This window comes from Miniopterus schreibersii (assembly GCF_964146895.1).
Source record: "Miniopterus schreibersii genome assembly, chromosome: 14".
In the NCBI taxonomy this organism is placed as follows: Eukaryota; Metazoa; Chordata; class Mammalia; order Chiroptera; family Miniopteridae; genus Miniopterus; species Miniopterus schreibersii.
Window position 1 is genome coordinate 40614256 of NC_138114.1, and position 21540 is coordinate 40635795.

The 21540-nt window shown below is 44.4% G+C and overlaps 1 protein-coding gene across 2 annotated transcripts; it reads left to right on the forward strand.

Moving 5' to 3' along the window:
* Positions 1 to 3938: 3938 nt before the first annotated feature.
* On the forward strand, positions 3939 to 13912 carry NOLC1 (nucleolar and coiled-body phosphoprotein 1). 2 transcript variants are annotated; one of them, XM_081158544.1, is made up of 13 exons: positions 3939 to 4132; positions 6627 to 6682; positions 6791 to 6933; positions 7037 to 7167; positions 7715 to 7880; positions 9046 to 9170; positions 9294 to 9435; positions 9762 to 9890; positions 10187 to 10297; positions 10393 to 11040; positions 11456 to 11562; positions 11912 to 12004; positions 12170 to 13912. In XM_081158544.1, exons 1-13 carry the CDS (start codon positions 4013 to 4015, stop codon positions 12326 to 12328), a joined length of 2130 nt encoding a protein of 709 aa, XP_081014670.1. In that variant the 5' UTR covers positions 3939 to 4012; the 3' UTR covers positions 12329 to 13912. The 2 variants fall into 2 exon arrangements, with proteins under 2 accessions (XP_081014670.1, XP_081014671.1); XM_081158545.1 differs by having other exon boundaries at positions 3940 to 4132; positions 6794 to 6933.
* Positions 13913 to 21540: the final 7628 nt, after the last annotated feature.

Below are 21540 nucleotides of genomic sequence, written 5' to 3' on the forward strand. Positions count from 1 at the left end.
GCTGTTGTGCTTCTTTCTTTCTACGGTATTAGTGCCAGACATACTCATTTTTCCTCTCAACAAAATCAGCAGCATGTTTACCTACATTGAGTTCCTAGGGCCCCTCTTTGGTCAGATGCACAATCCTATTGGACTTGAAACTTGGCTCCTCAAGTGTTTTGTCTGAAATCAGTCACTTAGGGCAGTGCTTCTCAAACTTTAAAAGGGCATTTGAGCCCTGGCCGGTGTGGTTCAGTTGGTTGGGCCTTGTCCCATGCACCAAAATGTTGCTGGTTCAATGCTGGTCAGGGCATGTGCCCTGGATTGCAGGCTTGATCCCCAGTAAAGGGGCGTGCAGGAGGCAAGCAGTCAATGGATGTTCCTCACTTAGTTTCTCTTTCTTCCTCTCTCTCTCTCTCTAAAAAACGGGTGGGGGCATTTGAGACCTGGCTGGTGTTGCTTGGTGGTTAAAAGCGTTGTCCCACCCACCGAAGGGTCGCTGGTTGGATTCCTGGTCAGGGCACATAACCACGTTGTGGGTTCCATCCAGGTCATGGCATGTGCATGAGGCAACCAATTAATGTTTCTCATATCGATGTTTCTCTCTCTCTCCCTGCCTCTCTCTAGAATCAGTGAAAATAAATAAATCAATAAAAGGGTATTTGAATCATTTGGAGATCTTTTTGGAAAGCTGGTTTTGACTTCTGGGATGGGGCCTAAGATGCTGCATCTCAAGCAAGTGGATGCTGATGCTCTGGTTTTGGATTGGAGTTTTAATGCCAAGGACCTAGGGGAAGCTCACACTTGTTCCAAATAAAGGGTTTTTGTTTTTTTAAAGAGGAAGTGTTTTAGTTGACACTAAGATTTTTTTTTTTTTAATACATCTTTATTGACTTCAGAGAGAGCAAGGGAGAGGGATGGAGAGAGAGAAACACTGATGGGAGAGAGAAACATCGATCAGTTGCCTCCTGCACGCCCCCAACTGAGGATCAAGCCCGCAACCCCGGCGTGTGCCCTAACGGGGAATTGAACTGTGATCTCCTGGATCCTAGGTCATGCTCAACTGTTGGGCCATGCCTGGCTGGGCCAAATAAAGGTTTTTTTAAACTGAGACTTAGATGTACATGTACCATTTTAGCTTGAGCACAGTGCTTGGCACACAGCAGTTGCTCAGATGTTTAAAGAATTCATGTATGTGGATAGGCTTCTGGGAAGAGGGAGATGTAGGAGTTATATCTGGGAGAGGGGAATGCCTGCTGAGAAAGGCAAAGTGCGTCCCCTGAAAAAATGCATCTTTACCCTTCTTGAGGGGCATTAATGGAAAGTAGTCAAGGGGTAGTGTGTAGGATTGAACAGATTCTTGTCTGCTGCTAATGTGAACTAAAATATGAGAGAGTTTGAAATTGACCTTGCAGGCATGGGTATTTGAGTATTCATGTCAAGGGCGAGGGCAGTTGGGAAGTTTTCCAGTTCTCTCTCAGAGTTCACAGTATGAACTGTCAGGACTATAGTTTGAAGAGATTGCTGCTCTGTCACTCAGGTTTGGTGCACAACACTTTTTACCTTCATGGAGCTGACTTAAGACTGAATAAGTACCTTCCTCATCAACCCTAAAAGACTTTAGGGTTGGAAGTCTTTGAGGGGAGAATGTTACAGCATGGTCTAGGAAAATTCCAGGACAAGAGGAATAGGGAAACTAAGACATAGTTAAACAGCTTCTATGCTGTTCCTTGTTTCATTGTCCTAAGTATATTTTGGCTGTGGTCAATAAATTCTTGCTTGCTTTTCTACAAGAAAAAAAAAAAAAGACTGAATAAGTGAGCTGCACACCCAGCTCCCTTTTGCTATAAAGAGAAGGCTTTCCAAGCTTGGTCTCCCGCTTTGCATCCACTTCCATTGGTTCTTAACGGTTGCTCATCAGACCTCGGATGTCAAAATGAAGCAGATCACGAGCAAGTATGCTTTTGAGGGAAGCCTTGAACAGTGCAGGAGATAAACTTACAGTAGTTCACTTCTCGGCCACATGCTGTGGGCCTTGCAAAGTGATCAAGCCTTTTATTCCGTCTCTGAAAAGTATTCCAATGTGGTATTCCTTGAAGTAGATGTGGATGACTCAGGATATTGCTGCAGAGTATGAAGTCAAATGCATGCAACCTTCCAGTGTCTTAAAAAAGGAAAAAAGGGTGAATTTTCTCCAGCTAATAAGGAACACTTGAAGCTACCATCAATGAATTAGTTTAATCATGTTTTCTGAAACAACCAGCTATCAGCTCTTATAATTTTTTTAAAAAAATGAATCTTTATTGATTTCAGAGAGAGGAAAGAAGAGGGAGAGAGAGAGAAAGAAACATCAATGATGAGAGAGTCATTGATCAGCTGCCTCCTGCACGCCCCCAACTGGGGATCGAGCCTGCAACCTGGGCATGTACCCTGACTGGGAATCGAACCCCAATCGCCTGGATCCTAGGTCGATGCTCAACTGCTGAGCCATGCCTGGCTGGGCCGTAATTTTTTTTATTTACATAAAAGAAAGATCAAGCATAGAGATTTTATATTCCACTGCTATTTGATTATAAATGACAACAAAGTATTAATTCTTCCCTTTAAAAAAAAAAAAAGGATAGGGTTTCATGGGCAAGACATAATGGGGGAAGGGGCGGTTTTGTAACCAGTAAGGGGACCTGGCCCTGAGCCAGCCTGCCTAGGGCTGGCTGGTAGTTTGTGGGTTCTTGACTTCATACAGGAAGGATTTCACAACACAAGTCCAGGTGATTTTTAGAGGACGTTTATTAAAGCTGAGGACAGTGAAACAAGGTAGGGCCTGGGATAGAAGCAGCAACAGTAGAGAGACTAGGCTGGGCTGCTTTGGCTTGATAAGTCAGAGAAAAGTGGGCCTTGGGATAGGTTCTGGGGGTTAGCCTGGGATGAGCTGCCGCTGCCCATTACTCCCTGGATGCAAGTCTTGTGGGAGTCCCTTAGAGGTAGGAGATGCATGCCTGTGGGGGAAGAAGAGAGGGAAGGGAAAGAGGAAGGCATGCTTCCTGGAGGGAGAGCACTCTGGGACCTTCATTTTGAGGGTTTTTAAAGGCTGAGAGTTTAAGGGAGGTGTTAGGGGATGATCGCAATAGAATATTCATCAGTTGTATGCTGCTGTGCCAAAATTAGATTTATTCTCTTAACTTGATCTGTCCTTGGGTGTGGTTTACACAAATGGCACTAATTGGATTTCTGTTCTCTCCCTGAGTAGGGTCATTTGAGCTATTTACCCTCTGATTGGGCAGAAGTACAAGCCATTTACTGTTAAGTGTCCTTGGTTTAGGAAAGATAGGCTTTTGCCATTTGCTAGATGGTTGTAAACTGCTTGGCAGATTATCTGTTGCAGTTCCCTATTCCACTTGTCCTGACTTACAAGCCTGTCTCAGTTTGGGGGATCAAAGCCCTGCCTCTACGACGAATGATCCGAAGTATCCTCTGTAGTGAAGGTGAAAGTCCAGCCGGCTGGAGTGGTAGCTGAGAAAGGGTCGCTGTGGGTGTGGGAGGCAGTGAAGATGAAGGGTGGAAATCCACTGACAGGATAGGGGCGTTGGGAGATCTTGCGACTAAGTCTAGAGAGTCCAAGGACAGCTCGAGCCCGCCGGTCCACTCATTTCTCTGCAATGCGAATCCCACCGAGGGAGCAGGAAACGGTGGCTCGGAGTAAAGGTACTTCCAGAGAAAGGCAGGGCGCGGGAAGTCCGGAGCTTTCCCGCCATCTGAGGGCGTGACCCCTGACGTCAGGCTGCGCCTCCACAAGTGGCGGACGGCGGGCTCCGCCCTTACCAAGATGGCCACGCTCGTGGGAACGGAAAGAGCTTACTGATTTTGCCAAGACCCCTCCTAGGTGGAGGCGGGACATCCTGCGGAGCGCGTCCGTCCCTTCCGCTGTGCGCCCGCGCGGCGCGATGACGTCTCAGGGTGCGTCCCCATCTCTCCGGGTTCCAGAGTTCCTGAGTTGTGTGCGTCGGCAACGGTAGTGACGCGTATTGCCCAGAGGATGGCGGACGCCGGCTTACGCCGCGTGGTTCCCAGCGACCTGTATCCCCTCGTGCTCCGCTTTCTGCGCGATAACCAACTCTCGGAGGTGGCCAATAAGTTCGCCAAGGCAACAGGCGCTGTGAGTCCCGGGTTTGGGGCACGGGTGGGGATGCGATGACCACAGGGCTCCGGGCCCAGACATGCTTAGGTTTCCAGGTAGAGAGGTCCTTGCAGTCCGCCAGCCCAGTGTCTGCGGGGCCTTTGTGCCGAGTTCTCTGCCGTGACCGAGAAAGCCTGGTGTCCACGAGGTCTGACTAGGTAGTGCTGAATCTTGTTGCTTTTTTCCCGGTGAGCGGTGCAGTGGCGGCAGCGTGGGACCCGCGTGGCCCAGATCACGTGGGTGGCGGAGTGCGGTGAAGCGGGAGCACTCGAAGAGGGAGCACCCAGTCCCACCGGAGGCATTGGTGGCTCCTCGTTCCTTCGGCTTTACGTTGGCTGGTGCAAAGTGTGACTTGACCTTAACTCTAAATGGAATTTACTGGGGACTCAAAAATAAGTAAAATTGCTTTAGAGGAGTGGGATTTTCCGTAGTAAAGAAGAAAAAGGACAAGAGTAGAGGCAGGGTTCTGCTTTTAATTATGCTGAAGCATCATTGAGCATCAGAGCTCTACCATGCCACCATAGCAGTGAGCTTGGATCTTTGACTTGTGAAATCAAATAGGTTTGGGACCAGGCTCTGCGGTTCCTTTAAAGATGTATGACCGAGGCATCTTGATTAAACTGAGTGTTTCTATTTCTATGGGGATATCATCATCCACTTTTTAGAATTTTTGTGAGTTTTAGTAATATATATATATATATATATATATATATATATATATATATATACACAAAGTGGCAATCCCAGTGCCTGGTGCTCATCAAGGAGTGAAAGCTGTTATTATAGTTTTGGTAACAGGGTGGTCGGTGAAAGGTTTGGAATATGCATCTCAAAAGAAGCAGACATGATTGCATGGTCAAACAGGAGAGAGGGTAGAAGGCTTTGGGAGCCTTGGCCTTGAACTAAGAAGATAGACTTGTTCTTAGTGACAGAATCAGGCTGCACAAGGAGAGAATCACATCAGCCTCAGAAAGGACTTCCTTAAGCTGGGTTAGCCTGCTATGTGATCAGATATGACTGTTTTTATATTGGAACTGTTAGAATTGACAGTTAGGGAGGCCACAAAGAATGTTTCCACAATGGGCTGGATGCAATTCGGCCTTTCAGAATTAGGATTTTTTTTTATGTGGCAAAAACTAATCTTTGTGGAGGGCTTATAAGGGCCAGATGCTTTTCCCAGGTGCTAAATACTTTATATGCCTTATCTCTTACCTTTTCAACTTAAGGTGTATAGTGTTATCTCCATCTTACAAAGAAGAAAACAGTCAGAAAAATTACATACTTTGCTCACAGTCACCCAGTAATAACTGGCAGAGGTAAACTTCACATCTATACCCCTCTAACTCTGAGCCTGTACTCTTGTGTGTACTGCAATGCCTTGACATTCTTATTGCACCAGTTAATAATATATATCAGTGTAATTAGTAGCTGGATGCAATTTTGTACTGTGTACATGATGTAGCTTTTTACCAATCTTCTCTTGGAGGCTGGTTTCTGGTGATTTGGTATTATGAACCACATTGCAGCAAACACTCTCTTGTATAAACAGGATAGATGATGTCAGAAACTATAGGAATAGCCCAAGTATTTTATACCACATATTGGGAAATACATAAGTAAAATGTTTTTCTTCTAATTTGTGCAAGTAGGAAAAGTCATATGAAGCTGTAACTTTTTTCTTTTTTTTTAATCCTTACCCGAGAACGTGCTTGGGGGGTAGGGAGAGAAACATCAATTGGCTGCCTTCCGTACACGCCCCGACCAGGGATCAAACCCGTAACTCGGACATGCACCCGCAACTAGATATCGAACTGGCAACCCTTTGGTGCACGGGTGCACAGGACAATGCTCAACCAGTTGAGCCACTTTGACTGGGTTGAAGCTGTAATATTAGTATGAACTATAGTAGGTGCAAAATAGGTCACTTTTAGAAAAAACATTTTTATTGATTTTTTAGAGAGGAGGGAAGAGAGAGAAAAAAAACATTGATATGAGAGAGAAACATCAATCAGTTGCCTCCTATAAGCATCCCGACCGGGGACTGAACCCGCAACCTAGGTATGTGCCCTGACTTGGAATCGAACTGGAGACCTTTTGGTGTGTGGGACCGCACTTAACCAGACTGAGCCATACCTGCCAGGGCTAAATAGGTCACTTTAAAAAAAATGGTTTTTTTATTGATTTTGGAGGGCAGGGAGAGAGAGAAAGAGAAATGGCTATGTGAGAGAAAAACATCACTCATTTGCCTCCTCTACACACCCCAACTGGGGATCAAACCTGCAGCCTGGGTATGTGCCCTGACTGGGACTCGAACTGGTGACCTTTCTGTGCACTGGACATGGCTCAGTCAATTGAGCCACACCAGCCACAGCAAAACAGGTCACTTTTAATGAGACAGTAACACAAATCTGATCTCCCCTAGAATGACCAGGATAAAATTTTCTTACTCAGCTCTTTGCCTTTTCTCCTGCAGACGCAGCAGGATGCCAATGCCTCTTCCCTCTTGGACATATATAGCTTTTGGCTCACGTAAGTCTTCCCTATACCACTGTGGCTATTTTCTCCCCTCAAGTGGGCTGGGCTGTGTTTCTTGGTTTGGGAAGGTCCTGATCAAGAAGTTAGCCTGATCTACTTTAGCAGGTCCACTAAAGCTCCAAAGCGGAAGTTACAAGCAAATGGGCCAGTGACTAAGAAGGCTAAGAAGAAGACTTCATCCAGTGAGAGCAGTGAAGACAGCAGTGAGGAGGAAAAAGCCCAAGGGCCTCCAGCTAAGAAAGCTGGTAAAGCCTGGCAGGGAGTTGGGGTTAGCAGTTCTGGGAAAAGGAGTTTTAATCTGCCTATACTGCATAGCTGACTCTTAGTGGGACCTGTGCTGTTGTTCAGCTGTACCTGCCAAGCGTGCCAGTCTGCCTCAGCATCCCGGAAAGGCTGTAGCCAGAGCGTCAGAGAGCAGCAGCAGTGAAGAATCCAGTGAGGAGGAGGAGGAAGAGGACAAACAGAAGAGGCCTGTCAAGGTTCGCAGTTGGGAAGGAAAAGGGTTCCTTACAGGATTGGAAAGAAGAAACCTGAAGTCTTGGCTTCTAGCTTGTGACCAAAACCTGGTGGTGGGCAGGTGATTATGGGGTAGGAAATCTGGGGACTTTTAGAGATGTGATAGAAGTATGAGGTTTGAAATAGAAGTATGAGGTTTGAAAAGGATGTGTGAGGTTGAAGTTAGACTCTGAATCTAGAAGAGATCAAGCCATTCTGCTTCCCTAGACGTATTGGGTTTCTCTGGGACACTGTCTAGGACTCCAGGAGTAAGAGAGTGTTTTGTAGACGGGTGTTGGAAGCTCTAGACAGGAATGGTAGGGACGGGGCCAGTAGATCATGTGGCTGAAACTTTTTGTTTCTTAGGAGTTTGTTGTCCTTTTCATGTGCTGTCCTGCTTAGTTTTCCCTCGCCCCTACTGCTCTCTTAGCCCCCCCAAAATAAAAGGAGCCTAGGAAGCTCTTTACTTTAGGATGCCCCTAGGTACCCAGAAGCTCTTGCTGAATCTTTTCATTGTGTATTTTCTCACAGAAGGGAGTTAAGCCCCAAGCCAAGGCAGTCAAAACTCCTCCTAAGAAGGCTGAGAGCTCTGATTCCGATTCTGACTCAAGCTCAGAGGATGAGGCACCAAAGAACCAGAAAACAAAGACACCACCTGTGGCAACTAAAGTTCAGGCTAAAGCCCCAGCCAAACCAGGTACTGTTTCTGTTTTTGTTTCCAAAAGGCCAAGCCAGGGACCAGCTTGCTCTGGGGATGGGTGTTTAAGTTGCTCATTCAGCACAGGGGTGAAATGGTACTGATTGTTGAACTAGAGGTATTGATTAGTGTTATATTTTTATTTATTTATTTGTAATTTTATTTGTTTTAGAGAGAGGAAGGGGGAGAGAGAGAAACATTGATTTGTTTTTCCACTTATTTATGCGTTCATTGGTTGTTTCCTGTGTGTGCCCTCACCAGGGTTCGAACCTACAACCTTCGTGTTTAGGGACTACACTAACCAGCTGAGCTACCTGACCAGGACCTAGTGTTATGTTTTTAAAAGAAGCTATTAGAGTAAAAGATTACATAATTGAGGGCTAGTGACTAGAGAAACAGTTTGCAGCAAGGGAAAATGTTTAAAAAATAGTATCAGTTTGTCGTTCTTTAGTTGCATTTCGTAGACATTGTTTGTTCCCACGAATCCCATTTTGCTATGACCACTTACACCTCTGTTCTTTGTGCTTTTCAATACCATTTTTCTTCCTATGCCTTTATTCCGTAGGACAAGTGAGAAGTTTTATTTTTTTCTGTAATTTTCCTGTGGTGAAGGTTAGGTTATGATTTTTTTTTTTAATCCTCACAGGAGGATATTTTTTCCATTGACTTTCAAAGAAAGTAGAAGGGAGGGAAGGGTGGCAGGGAGAGAGAGAGAAACCTCGATGTGAGAGAGACACATCTATTGGTTGCCTCCCATATATACCCCTACCAGGGCCTTGGATCGAACCTGCAACCCAGGTATGTTACCTTGACTTGGAATCCAACCTGTGACCCTTTGGTGTGTGGGCTGATGCTCTAACCACTGAGCACCACCAGCCAGGGTGAGATTAGGTTATGATTTATAGTAGCTTCTCTAGAAGATGGAGTGAAAGACTTCAGGGCCATATTTAAATTATTTTCATCATATCACTTTTAAAGATATAATAGTTTTGCTCCTGACATTGGGCAGGAAAGACATCCTTTGATAGAGTAAACCACAGTAATATCCTTCATGCCTGCTCTAAAGGCAGGAGAATTGATAAGACTCCTAAGTTCTGAGCTAATAGGAAGGTTTTTGTAGTCCTTTAATTTCTTGTTACTTCTTACACTATTTCTTTTTTCTTAGGCACACCTGCTCGAGCAGCACCTAAAGTAGCGAATGGTAAAGTAGCTAGCAGTAGTAGCAGCAGCAGCAGTAGTAGCAGCAGCGATGACTCGGAGGAGGAGAAGGCAGCAGGTGTCTCCAAGAAGGTCTGGGCCATAAATTCTACAAGGGAAGAGAGGGTCTGGGGGTGAAGGGGCAGTCTCCATTTCTTGGTAGGATTGGTTGGGTCAACATTTTCCTGTGGTAACTGATTTTCTTGTATGATGCAGACTGTACCTAAAAAGCAAGTGGTGGCCACAGCCCCAGTGAAAGCAGCTGCCACCCCTGCCCAAAAGAGTTCCAGCAGTGAGGACTCCTCCAGTGAGGAGGAGGAAGAGGAGGAGCAGAAAAAGCCTGTGAAGAAAAAACCAGGTGCCTGGACATGGGGAGTCAAGCTACATGACTATTACCAGGGCCTTTGTGCAGGAGGACCTCTGTAGTCACCACGTAGACCTCTCCGTACAACTGCTTGACATGCTAGCTAGTTTCTTCCAGAGAAAGGAAAAAGACTCAGTGTCTTTTATAACCAAGACTCAAAAAAGACATGTCAGCATCCCTGCCATATTCTGTTGATGGAAAATGAGTCACTAATTCTAACCCACACAGGGGAAGGGGTTAAGCTCCATTTCTAAAAGGGAGAGGTATCAAAGAATTTATGTACATATTTTAAAACCACCACACACTCCCTTTTTAAATAGGTCCCTATAGTTCAGTACCCCCGCCTTCTGCTCCCCCACCCAAGAAGTCCCCAGGAACCCAGGCTCCCAAGAAAGCTGCAGAGAAGAAACAGCCTGAGGACAGCAGTGACGACAGCAGTGATGAGTCTGGTGAGTCATCACCAGTGGTGAGTAGGTCTGGGGAATGTTTGAGGAATAGGAAGATGGAAATGTTCTGTCCCTCTTCACTGAAGCAAGACAGGGCTAAAACTCTGTGGTCTATTCATCCTTTATATACATATATATTTTTTAAAAATTTTGTTGGTGCCCTGACTGGGAATCGAACCTGCCACCTTTTGGTATATGGGATGATGCTCCAACCACACCAGCCAGTTATGCATCCTTTTTTATTGCTCCTGTTTGGGTCGGGACTCTGGGCGTAGCCTAATGCCATAGATTCTCTCCAGATTCAAGCTCTGAAGAAGAAAAGAAACTACCAGCTAAGCCAGTCATCTCTAAAGCAGCCACTAAACCAGCTCCAGCAAAGAAGGCAGCAGAGAGCTCTTCAGACAGCTCAGGTAAGGCATATGGAGACCTTCCGGACAGGGGGAGCTCCAGGGGCTCTCCTCAGTCCAATTTGGGGAGCTATTCATTTTATTCTCTTCATGTCTAGACTCAGACAGTTCTGAGGATGAAGCTCCTGCCAAGCCAGCCATTACCACCAAGAATCCCTCAAGTAGGCCGGCTGCCACTCCCAAGCAGCCTGCAGCTAAACCAGCCACAACTCTCAAGCAGCCTGCAGGCAGTGGCCAGAAGCCTCTGACCAGAAAGGCTGATAGCAGCTCCAGCGAGGAAGAGAGCAGTTCTAGTGAGGAGGAGGTGGAAAAGACGAAGAAGACTGTGGCTACCCCTAAGCCCAAGGTGATGGCCAAAGCAGCTCTGTCTGTGCCTGCCAAACAGGCCTCTCAGGGTGGTGAGGATAGCAGCTCTGATTCAGACAGCTCCAGCAGTGAGGAAGAGGAGGAAGAGAAGACATCTAAACCCCCAGTTAAAAAGAAGCCACAGAAGACAGCAGCTGTAGCCCCTTCCAAGCCAGCCTCCACAAAGGCAGTAAAGGCCGAGAGCAGCAGCAGTTCTTCTGATGACTCCAGTGAAGAGGAGGAGGAGGAGGAGGAGAAACCCAAGGGCAAGGGTACTCCTAGGCCACAAGCCCCCAAAACTAATGGCACCTCTACACCGACTGCCCAGAATGGAAAAGCAGATAGGGACAGCAGTGAGGAGGAAGACAAGACCAAGGCAGCAGTGGCAGTTTCTAAGCCAGGTCTGTATCCAAAGAAGCTGCCCCCTGGGATTCCCCACCCCAAATTAGTTGGTTTGTTCTTAATTGATTTTTTTTCTTTTTTGATTCATAGAGAAGAAAGGAGAGAGAGAGATAAACATCAATGATGAGAGTCATTGATCAGCTGTCTGCTGCACACCCCCGACTGGGGATTGAGCCCAAACCTGGGCATGTGCCCTGACTGGGAATCGAACCATGATCTCCTGGGTCCTAGATTGATGCTCAACTGCTGAGCCACACTGGCCAGGCTCCCCATCCCAAATTAGGATGGGATATATACTCTTGGGGTTGGAGTAGGGAGAGGAGGCAAAACGATTAGGTTCCAGTTGCAGGCCCGTGGTGTGACAACTTTGAGCAGAGGAACAGGAAACTGGTCTGAGTCTGGCTTTTTTTGTAGGTTTAGGAAAGAAGCGAAAGCAGAATGAGGCTACTGTGGAGGCAGAGACTCCTCAAACCAAGAAAATAAAGCCTCAGACCCCCAATACATTTCCAAAAAGGAAGAAAGTAAGTTGTCTTATTTTCCTCTCAGGAAAATATCCTTTATTATTATCATTATTATTATTATTTATTATTTTTTTTAACAACGAAACCAAATTTTAATTCACATACACATGAAAATTTCAAAGATTGTGAGGCAACATTGGGTATAAAGACATTTGGACAAAGGAGAAATGAGGGAATGGGGTATTAGATTTTAGAAGTGATAATGGGGAGCTAGCCTTTAGCGAGCACAAAGAACAACCTGGAATCATCTTGACAGCTCTTCCTGCTCTCACGTGCACATGTGTGTTGCTTGGGAAGGCTTTTCTGTTAACTGCCCACTCCATCTTTAATTTCGTACTTCATCCTTCAGGCAGAAAAAAGGGCATCATCCCCATTCCGAAGGATCCGGGAGGAGGAAATTGAGGTAGATGCTCGAGTGGCAGACAACTCCTTTGATGCCAAGGTGAGAGAGGGAGCTCTCCATTCTTGAGTGGGGTTGGGTGGAAGAGAGAACAGCTTTGATTCAGATTTGTGGGAAGCTGGGTTCAGGTTGTGTTGAGCAGAAAAAAGAACATGACAGGCAGGGCTCTGGGGTCCTATGTGTTAACCACCTCTCTGTACTCACCAGCGAGGTGCAGCTGGAGACTGGGGGGAACGAGCCAATCAGGTCCTGAAGTTCACCAAAGGCAAATCCTTCCGGCATGAGAAGACCAAGAAGAAGCGGGGCAGTTACAGGGGAGGCTCCATCTCTGTCCAGGTTAATTCGATTAAGTTTGACAGTGAGTGACCTGTGGCCATCCTAGCAAAGCAGGGGTGATGATCCGAGACTACTTACTTTCCCCAGTGGACCTGGGAGCTCTCAGCTCTATTAGGGAAGGTATTGGTAAGGACAGTGGTATAGAATAGATCTGAAGACTTTGTATCGGAACATCCTCTCTGGTCCTTTTCTGTGTTTGTAGTTTTGTACAAATTTGTTTGTGAGTGTTGAGTAGCAAGGACAAGGTAAGGGGAGTGTCCTTTTTAAAGAAAAATTAGTTTTAGTTGTTATCCCCTTCTCCCTGTTCTGTGGAAGTCCTCATACTGAGAAATTTGTATATTTTCTATTAAATCATTTCCTATTGATTTTTGTTGTGATTTTCGGAGGTGTGTTCCTGCAGATTAAAGCTATTGCCCATGACATAGTAAAGGTCACATGTATGGATTTTTATAATTGGAGAGTTCTGCCTATGTGAGTGCACATATCCACATTTCATCCCTCCTACCCTCAGCCCTGGAGCGGGGCAGCGAGAATGGCTAATGTATATGTCTGTTAAGCATGTACTGTGTAGTTCTTCCTCATTCATGGTGTCTAGGACTGAACATAGTTCAGCCAGCATGGACATAGCTACTTTGGGGGATAAAATTCACTGTTTTGTTACAGGTAAAATTACTGTGTGTGAATGTTGGGGAGTCAGTCTGAATATTTTTGTTTTCTGTAATTTTATCATTATTACGTAATGATATTTGCAATACGTTTTTTAGTTTGAAAGCATAAACTTTTCTATTCAAAGACTTATTTTGATGACTTGACCCTTAACAGTGTTGAGTACTAAATTGAGAACTACATCATCTGACTTTTTTACATTTTAGAGAACAAAATAACATTAATTTAATCTGGAAAGTACATATCACTTGGTATGTCTGTCTTGGTAGCAGTGGTGACACAAAATTAGTTTCATTAACTCCTACATGGTTAGGAATCACTGATCAAGAAAGTGGAGGGGAAAAACTATAATAACCTCAGTCCTCAGTAGGAATTAGGTAATGTTAGTCAGGTGATTTTATAGGTCACCTATGTGTGTGCTAGTGGAGTTGGGAAGAACCTTTACAAAGCATATTATCTGGTAAAACTTGAATAGAATGGGTTTGGGAGAGCATCCCAACAGGATAATTGTGTTTTGTAGTTGGTACACAGGAGCAATTGATGTGCCCCCTTCAAAACCTTAACTGTCAGTAATGGTGGAGGTAACAATAAAAACCAGTGAGCAGAGCTGTGACTCCTAGGTTAAGCTCGCTGACCATAAAGCTGTAGGACATGTTGGCAGTGCTCAGCCAGAGCACAATAGGGAAGAGTCAACAAACTCTCTGGAGGCTGGGCTGTTCCTGAGGTGGGAAAGTGTGCTCCAGTTTCATGGACAAGGTGTAGGTCTTAAAATTAACCTTCCCTTTTTTGGATTCCATACTTGCCAAATAACCTGATGATAACCTGGTTTTCCATGTAACTGCCTCTAGGAAGAAAATGCGTTGTTCACGCTGACATAGGTGTTTCAGTCTGCATGGTAAAAGTTATACATCTTACTTACTGCAAAATAATAAACTGGTTGGTTTCTAATGTGTCTTGCGAGTTTTATTGTGAATCCAAAACCCTCCCACCTCCTGTTCAAACCAGAACAACTTGGGTGCCAGTTAGAGGGCTGGGGTCCAGACCTGTAAATTCACTGCAGAGCCGCCTTAGGCTTGGCCATACCTTGTCTCCTGGTGCCTTTTCCAGGCAGTAGTCCAGCCAGTGTGTGTAGTTTAAATTGGGGTTGGCAAAATGGCCTATGGGCCAGTTCCAGTCCATGGCTTGTTTTTGTAGTTTTTTTTATGTCTTTACTGTTTTCAGAGAGAGGAAGGGAGAGGGAGAGAGAGAGAGAAACAATGAGAGAGTCATTGATCGCTGCCTCTTGCACACCCCCTACTGGGGATCAAGTCCGCAACCTGGGCATGTGCCCTGACCAGAATCAAACCAGGATCTCCTGGATCATAGGTCAGTGGCTCAACTGCTGAGCCATGCTGGCCCAGCCCATGGCTTGTTTTTTGTATTATTTAGGAGCTAAGAATGGTTTTTACATTTTTAAAGGGCTTAAGAAAAAGAATATGGCAGAAAAAGTTTGCTAAGCCTTTGTATAAATCAGTGATTTCATAACACTGGCTAAAAATTAGAATCGTCTGAGGCACTTCTAAAAACACTGACATCCAGCGCCCCATCCTCAGACAGGTTGAGTTAGACACTGGTGTTCTCTGGTGAGGCCTGCATGTTAGCTCCCAGGTGATTCTAACAAGCAACCAGTGTTGAAATCCACTGATCTAAAAGTATCTGGAAAAAGTGAATTGATATTTTTTTCTTTCATGGTTCCATTTTCTAATGTTCTTTTTAAATCCGTATAAAGTGAAAATTAAATTTCTGTCTCTTCTTAGCTCCGTTTCCTTGGACATGATTCCTGTGTCTCCTAAAGAGAGTTTCTTTGTACTTTGTACATCCTCTCATCTTCTTACTTTTCCTTACACAAATGGGGTAGCTTGCTATATGCGGTGTTTCATAACTTTGGAGATCATTTCATAACAGAACACAACAGCTCATTTTTAATGACTGCATGGTACCCCATTGGAAGTAGCATAAATTATTTAAATTAATATCTTATTCGTACTGTTTGTTATTTTAGTATTTTGCCCATATCGTAGATTGCAAATATTTGTTTTTTTAGGTGCTTTTCATCTTAAAATGTAATGTAATATACATGCATTAACTTTCCTCCTTAGATGAATAATTTATAAGTTTACTGCTTATTGTTTAAAGCTATGGCTTACTGTTTTTTCTCTTGCATTTTATCAGCACAATTTTTCCCAGTCTTGTTTGCTTTTTTTTTAACTTAACAGACCTCCTTTTCCATTAGGCCTTGCAAATCTGAACCTGCTACATATATGCAGCTAATGTCTTATATAAATGAGGCAGTTTAGCAAATTGTCTAACAGCATTTACTAGGAAATTATTTAATGTCTCTGAGTCTACTTTGTCATATTTAAAATGAGAGAGTATTTTCTCATCTCGTCTGTAAAATCTGACTGCTCCAGAGGGTTGTTGGAAGGACAGAATTTATCCAAAGCATTTAGCTCGGTCCCTGGTACATTGTAAGCACTCTGTGACTGCCACATTGCCCAGTAAAAGAGGATTTGGGGAATTACTTTCCTTGGTGCCCTTGTGATGTGCAACATGCCATTTCAACAAAGGCTCAAATTGGAGCAGAGTCAATAACCATGGTTTTTTTGTTTGTCGTGTGTTTAGCATCTTCATGATGCCAAGGATTGACACGCAGAATTAATCCTATTTCTTAGAAACTTTAGTTTTGTGAGGGATCTGGAATTCCCACCTATTACTGATGGGTTCTGGCACTATTGCTGAAATCCACAAATTCAGCAAATCACACAAGGCAGGATACTGTCCTACACCCTTTGTAGGTTTGTGCTATGCAGGTTATATCCTCACTGCAACCCAACACTGTTAGGTGCATATTAACTAATAAGGGTCTCTCACCCTTGGCATCATTGCCATTTTGGACCAGATCATTCTTTGTTGTGGAGGACTGTCCTGTGTGTTGTAGCATGTGTAGCAGCATCCGTGGCCTCTATCTACTAGATACCAGTATCATCCCCCAGTTTGGACAACCCAAAGTGCTGCAGATATTGCCAGCTATCCCCTGGAGGCAAATTGCCCCTAGTTGAGAACTGGGGAAATAGCTGAGTATTGAATGACTTGCTTAGGGTTGATAAAGTTGCAACTTAGTGGCACCTTGAGACTTGACCTGTATTCAACATTTTTGCCTACTATGTACCAGCAATAGAACTCAGAGCTCAGTGTCTAATGGAAGTTGGGCATGGGAACAGTTCCGTACAGTGTGCTGAGTCCTGTCACGAAGGGCCAGAGTAGCACCCCAAAGGGGACAAGGAAGAAAAGAGGTGGCTAACCTTGGCTCGGGACTCTGAGGAGAGTAACAGCTTAACATACTATGTAAGGAAGAGGACATTTTTCCAGTGCGAGAAGGCCTTTTAAGATGGATCAAGAGGGAGTGTGTAAGGTAGGGGCAAGATAATGCTAAGTCTGACTGAAAGTTCAATGCCAATGGCCAGGTCAGGGGTTAGTACTTTATTTTGTCCCCCTGGGAATTTTAGGGGATCGATAGTCCAGTGCAATGTTTCTGGTGCTAATATAGCCGGGAAAGCAAAGTTCCTAGTAACTACTGAATTCCCTTACCCTGGGCTCCCTGCAGAGCCTGCTTAAGCTGTCTGCAGTTTCTGAAGAGGCCAGTAGGTGGGGCTTTTGCCCACTACAAGAAGGTGAACTGGGCTTTAGTTGAAGCCTGATGTCATTAATTCCAGTTATATTCAGCAAACTTAGAGAACCTGCCATGAGCTTTTGGATACAAGCTATAAGATGAATAAGACATAGGCCCTCATTTGAGTGTGGAGTGTGGAGAGAGGAGGCCCTTCCTTCTGGTCTCTGGTCCTGGTTATCTGTGAGAGGCCACCTGTTACCTGACAGCCCATGGCAGGCAGCATGGCTTATAGAGGATGTTCACCATGGAACCTCCAACTTTCCCCTCAGGTTCTACAGGGCCCTAGAGTTTCCATAAGGGGGACCAGCCACAGGTCCCCACTGCTTATGTAAACTGTAGACCTGTGTCCTTTCTAGGCCTGGATGGTCAGAGGCCCTGGCACTTTTCCCCTGTCTTCCTCCCCACCCCCCAACATAATCCTCTTATAGAGCTCAGGACTGAGAACAAACACCAGGCTCCCACCTTGGAAATGGGCTGGAGGGTGGGAGGAGTACAGTATTTCAATAAATTAGACTGCCAGACACAAATTCATACATTCAGCAAATATGAGTGCTTACTATGTGCCAGGCACATAATATGTGATTTTGTGTGAGAGACGTTGAAGACACAATCATGAATGAATAAAAACCAGACAGTCCCAGGTACTAAAGTTTACCTAGTCTAATGAGGGGCGAAGATATTAATCCTCACAAATAAATGCCTAAATGTAAACTTCAGTGCAATGGAAGGCAAGGTGCAAAGAGCTATGAGTACATGTAACAGGGCACTGACCCATATGATGGTAGGACTTCCTCATAAATAGGGTGCCCATGTAACTTATCATCTGAACTGGGATGCTTTTGCCTGGCTGGCTTGGCTCAGAGATTGAGCGTCAACCCATGAGCCAGGAGGTCACAGTTCGATTCCCGGTGAGGGTACATGCCTGGGATGTGAGCTCGATCCCCAGTAGGGGACATGCAGGAGGCAGCCGATCAATGACTCTCATCATTGATGTTTCCATTTCCCTCTCCCTTTTTCTGAAATCAATAAAAATATATATATAAGTAAACTGGGAAACTTTTGAGAGTGAAAGGGAGAGCTGTTAATAGTTAGGCAGAGATGAACAGGAATTAAACTGAGACTATCCTAGGCAAGTCAGGACATGGTCACCATTGTAATAAAAACCTTTACTGAGTAAGTGATGTTTCAGCTGAGACTGGAAGGCGAGAGTTACTTAGGTGAAAGTGGTGAGGATGAATGAGTATACCTGTGCATTTCCAGCTACGTGGAATAGCGTGTAAAGGCCTTTTGGTGAGAGAGAGCTTGATAGAAACTCCAAACTGAAAGGTCTATGAAGCTGAAAGGCAGAGTGAAGAGGAGAGCAATGTAAGATGAGGCTAGAGAGGTAGGGAGGGACCTGAGCATGCATAGCCTTTGTAAGGCATGTTTAAGATTTTGGTCTGAAGGTAAAGGGAAGTATTGAAGAGTGTTTGAGTATGTTAGCGTGGGCTGCTATAACAAAAGAGCTTAGACTGGGTGGCTTAAACAACAGAAATTTATTTCTCACAGTTCTGGAGGCTGGGAAGGCCAAGATCAAGATGCAGGCCTGTTTGGTTCCTTAAGAGTGCGCTCTGCCCCTGGCTTGCAGATAGCTTCTTGTTATGTCCTCAGGGGAAGGAGAGAGAAAGAGAGGGAGAGGAAGCTCTCTGATGTCCTTTTATAAGGGCACTAGTCCCATCATGGAGGCTCTAGCTTCATGACCTCATCTAAACCTAATTACCTCCCAAAGGCTTCAGCTCCTCATACCATCACATTGTGGGAGACACAAACATTCAGTCCATAATGGAGTATATATGTATGTCTTAAAAGTATGTCTTAAAATTTTTTTATTAGGGAAAATTTCAAATATATACCACAGTAGAGAGAATAAATAGTATAATAAACTCCCATCTTATCAAGTTTTTATCAATCTAGGGTCTAGCTTGTTTCATCTCTAATGCCCCAGCCCATATCTTTACCCACCCCTTCCCCATTGGATTGTTTTGAAGTAAAAACAATATTTTAATTATATCCATAAATAACACATGTATCTCTAAAGATTAAGACCTTAAAAACATAAATAACTACAATTCTATTATTACATCTGAAAGAGTTATCAGTACAGTAATCAGTTGATATTAAATATTCTGTCAGTATCACTGAATGGTGTTAAAGTCTGGTGACATGAGCAGATTTGCATGTTGAAAACTCTAATCTGACTACTGGGAGAATAGACTGAAGGTATCTGGAGCTGTTTCGCTACTAAAATAGGCCAGGTGGGAGATCATTTGGTCACCTGAATTAAAGTGGTAGTAGGATAGAGAAGATGGAAAGAGGTGGATGGATTTGAGAAATACTTAGGAAATAAATTCAACAGGACTTGGTAAAGTAGAGGTTGGGGAGCAGTAAGGAAGAGTATTAAGAATGACTTAGGCCTGAGAACTGGGTGAAGGGTGGTGCCCTTCATGGGGGTGAGGAACACTGGAAAAGTTTGGCTTGGGACATGTTAGTTTGAGGTGCTTTTGAGATATCTAAGTGAAAATAGTGGAGAGTTATACTACTGGAGCTTAGTGGAGAGGTCAGGTTGAGAATACAAAACAGGGACTCACCAGTGAATAATTGTCAGCAGCAGAGTAAGAAGGGCATTAGAGCAGGAGTGTGGAGTCCTGGATTCTAGTTCCTGCCCTGCCTTGGACTCACAGGTAACTTGGCGCAACTTACTTTTTCTCCAGAACTGTCAGTATCCCTATCTGGAGACACACTCCCAAAGCATTCCATAATCCAACAAATACAAGGGGAAGGGCCCTTAAAACTTCACTCTAATGTTAATATTTTTCACTCCTGCCCCTTCCCAATCATCTCCCTTTTCCTCTCTTCCCCATCCCCTGAAGCATCCTGAATTTTATATTTATCATTTGCATACTTCTTAATAGTTTTGGTGTATATATATAGTTTTGAGATATATACATATCCCTAAGAAATATGTCATCTTGTTTTACATAATTTTAAAACTGTATTTATTCTCCTGTGACTTGCTGATGTGTAGTAGTCCACCGTATACTTCCATTTCTTTCTTTTTTCAACTTTATTCAGAAAGTTACAGAGGTAGAAGAAGTGAACCAGCTGGGCTGGGTAGGCTCAGGAAACAAGTTACAGAAGCAAAAGAAGGGCTCTTGGAGTTTAGGAGAGAGAAGGGCAAAGGCAATGCACCTGGAGGGAAGAAAAGGGGAAAGGGAAAGGCGTGGGTGTGCTCCAGAGAGGGAGAGCATCTCTTTTTTTTTTTTTTAATCAAACTATGTTTTAATGGGTCTCAAATTTTGTGACAGATATTTGGTCAATTTGTTTCCATTAAAATGTACAGATTATAAAAACTAATGACTTAAAAACTATCAACAAAAAAAACAAATGGTAAAACATTTTCCTTCTGAATGTTTTACCATGCATTGTAGTCAGTAACCAGTGTTTTACTATTAAACTTAAATGGCCAATTGAGACAAACAGACCATCCTTCCTCCTCTGATTAAGACCCTAATGGCAGGTATTGGGGATAATACTCATTTAGCCTTCTGAGGTTTCTGGGAAGACTTGGTGATTTGCCAGCTCCAGTTGCCTTCTTGTCCCTGCTTTAATGATACCCACAGCAACTGTCTGTCTCATTTCATGAACAGCAAAATGGCCCAGAGGAGAATAATCAGAGAAGCTCTCAGCACACCTGGGCTTGCCAGGAACCATGTCAATGATGGCAACATCACCAGGTTTCAAAAACTTTGGGCTGCCCAGCCAGCGTGGCTCAGCAGTTGAGCATCGACCTATGATCCAGGAGATAACTGTTTGATTCCCAGTCAGGGCACATGCCCAAGTTGTGGGCCTGATCCCCAGTGGGGGGTATGAAGGAGGCAGCTTTCAACGTTTTCCCAAAACAATGATTAATCTTGTTCTTGAGCTCAGCAAACTTGCAAGCAACCTGAGCTGGGAGATAAGTCAGCACAGGTGCATATCCAGCACTGACGGCCTGGATGGTTCAGGATAATCACCTGAGCTGTGAAGCCAGTTTCTTCCATTGGTGGGTCATTTTGCTGTCATCAGCCACATTGCCACGATGAACATCTTTGACAGACATGTTTTTGACATTGAAGCCTCACATTGTCCCCAGGAAGAGCTTCACTCAAAGCCTCATGATGCATTTCAACAGACTTGACTTCTGTTGTAACGTTGATTGGAGCAAAGGTGACCACTGAGCCTGGTTTGAGATCACCAGTCTGCATTCAGCCCTCAGGCACAGTATCAATACCACCAATTCTGTAGATGTCTTGGAGTAGTAGACTCAGGGGCTTGTCAGTTGGATAAGTTGGTTGCAGGATGCAATCCTGAGCTTCAAGCAGTGTGATTCCATTGGCATTGCCATCTTTATAGGTGACTTTCCATCCTTTGAACCAAGCCATGTTAGAACTTGGCTCCAGATTGTTGTCATCATTCCAACTAGAAATTAACACAAATGCTGCTGTGTCAGGGTTGTAGCCAACACAGCCTGAGATGTGCCCATAATCATGTATTTTTATAAAGCCTCTGTGTCCTGGGACATCAGTGATGATCACAAAATACTTGCTGTCCTTGAATTTCCACAGGGAGATATCAATGGTGATACCATGCTCACTCACATTCAGCTTTCAGTTTATCCAAGACCCAGGCATACTCAAAGGAGCCCCTTTCCCATCTTAGCAGCCTCCTTCTCAAGTTTTTCAGTGGTTCCTTTGTCGATCCACCACATTTGTAAGTTGGTCAGTAATGGTGGACTTGCTGGAATCTACTTCAACAAGTTATAAAATCAAGAATACATTGTTATATTTGC

Coding starts and splice junctions, on each gene's coding strand:
- NOLC1 (XM_081158544.1), top strand. CDS start 4,013: ATGGCGGACGCCGGCTTACGCCGCGTGGTTCCCAGCGACCTGTATCCC. Junction 6,683..6,790: donor ATATATAGCTTTTGGCTCAC/GTAAGTCTTCCC, acceptor GATCTACTTTAG/CAGGTCCACTAAAGCTCCAA. Junction 11,563..11,911: donor CATTTCCAAAAAGGAAGAAA/GTAAGTTGTCTT, acceptor TTCATCCTTCAG/GCAGAAAAAAGGGCATCATC.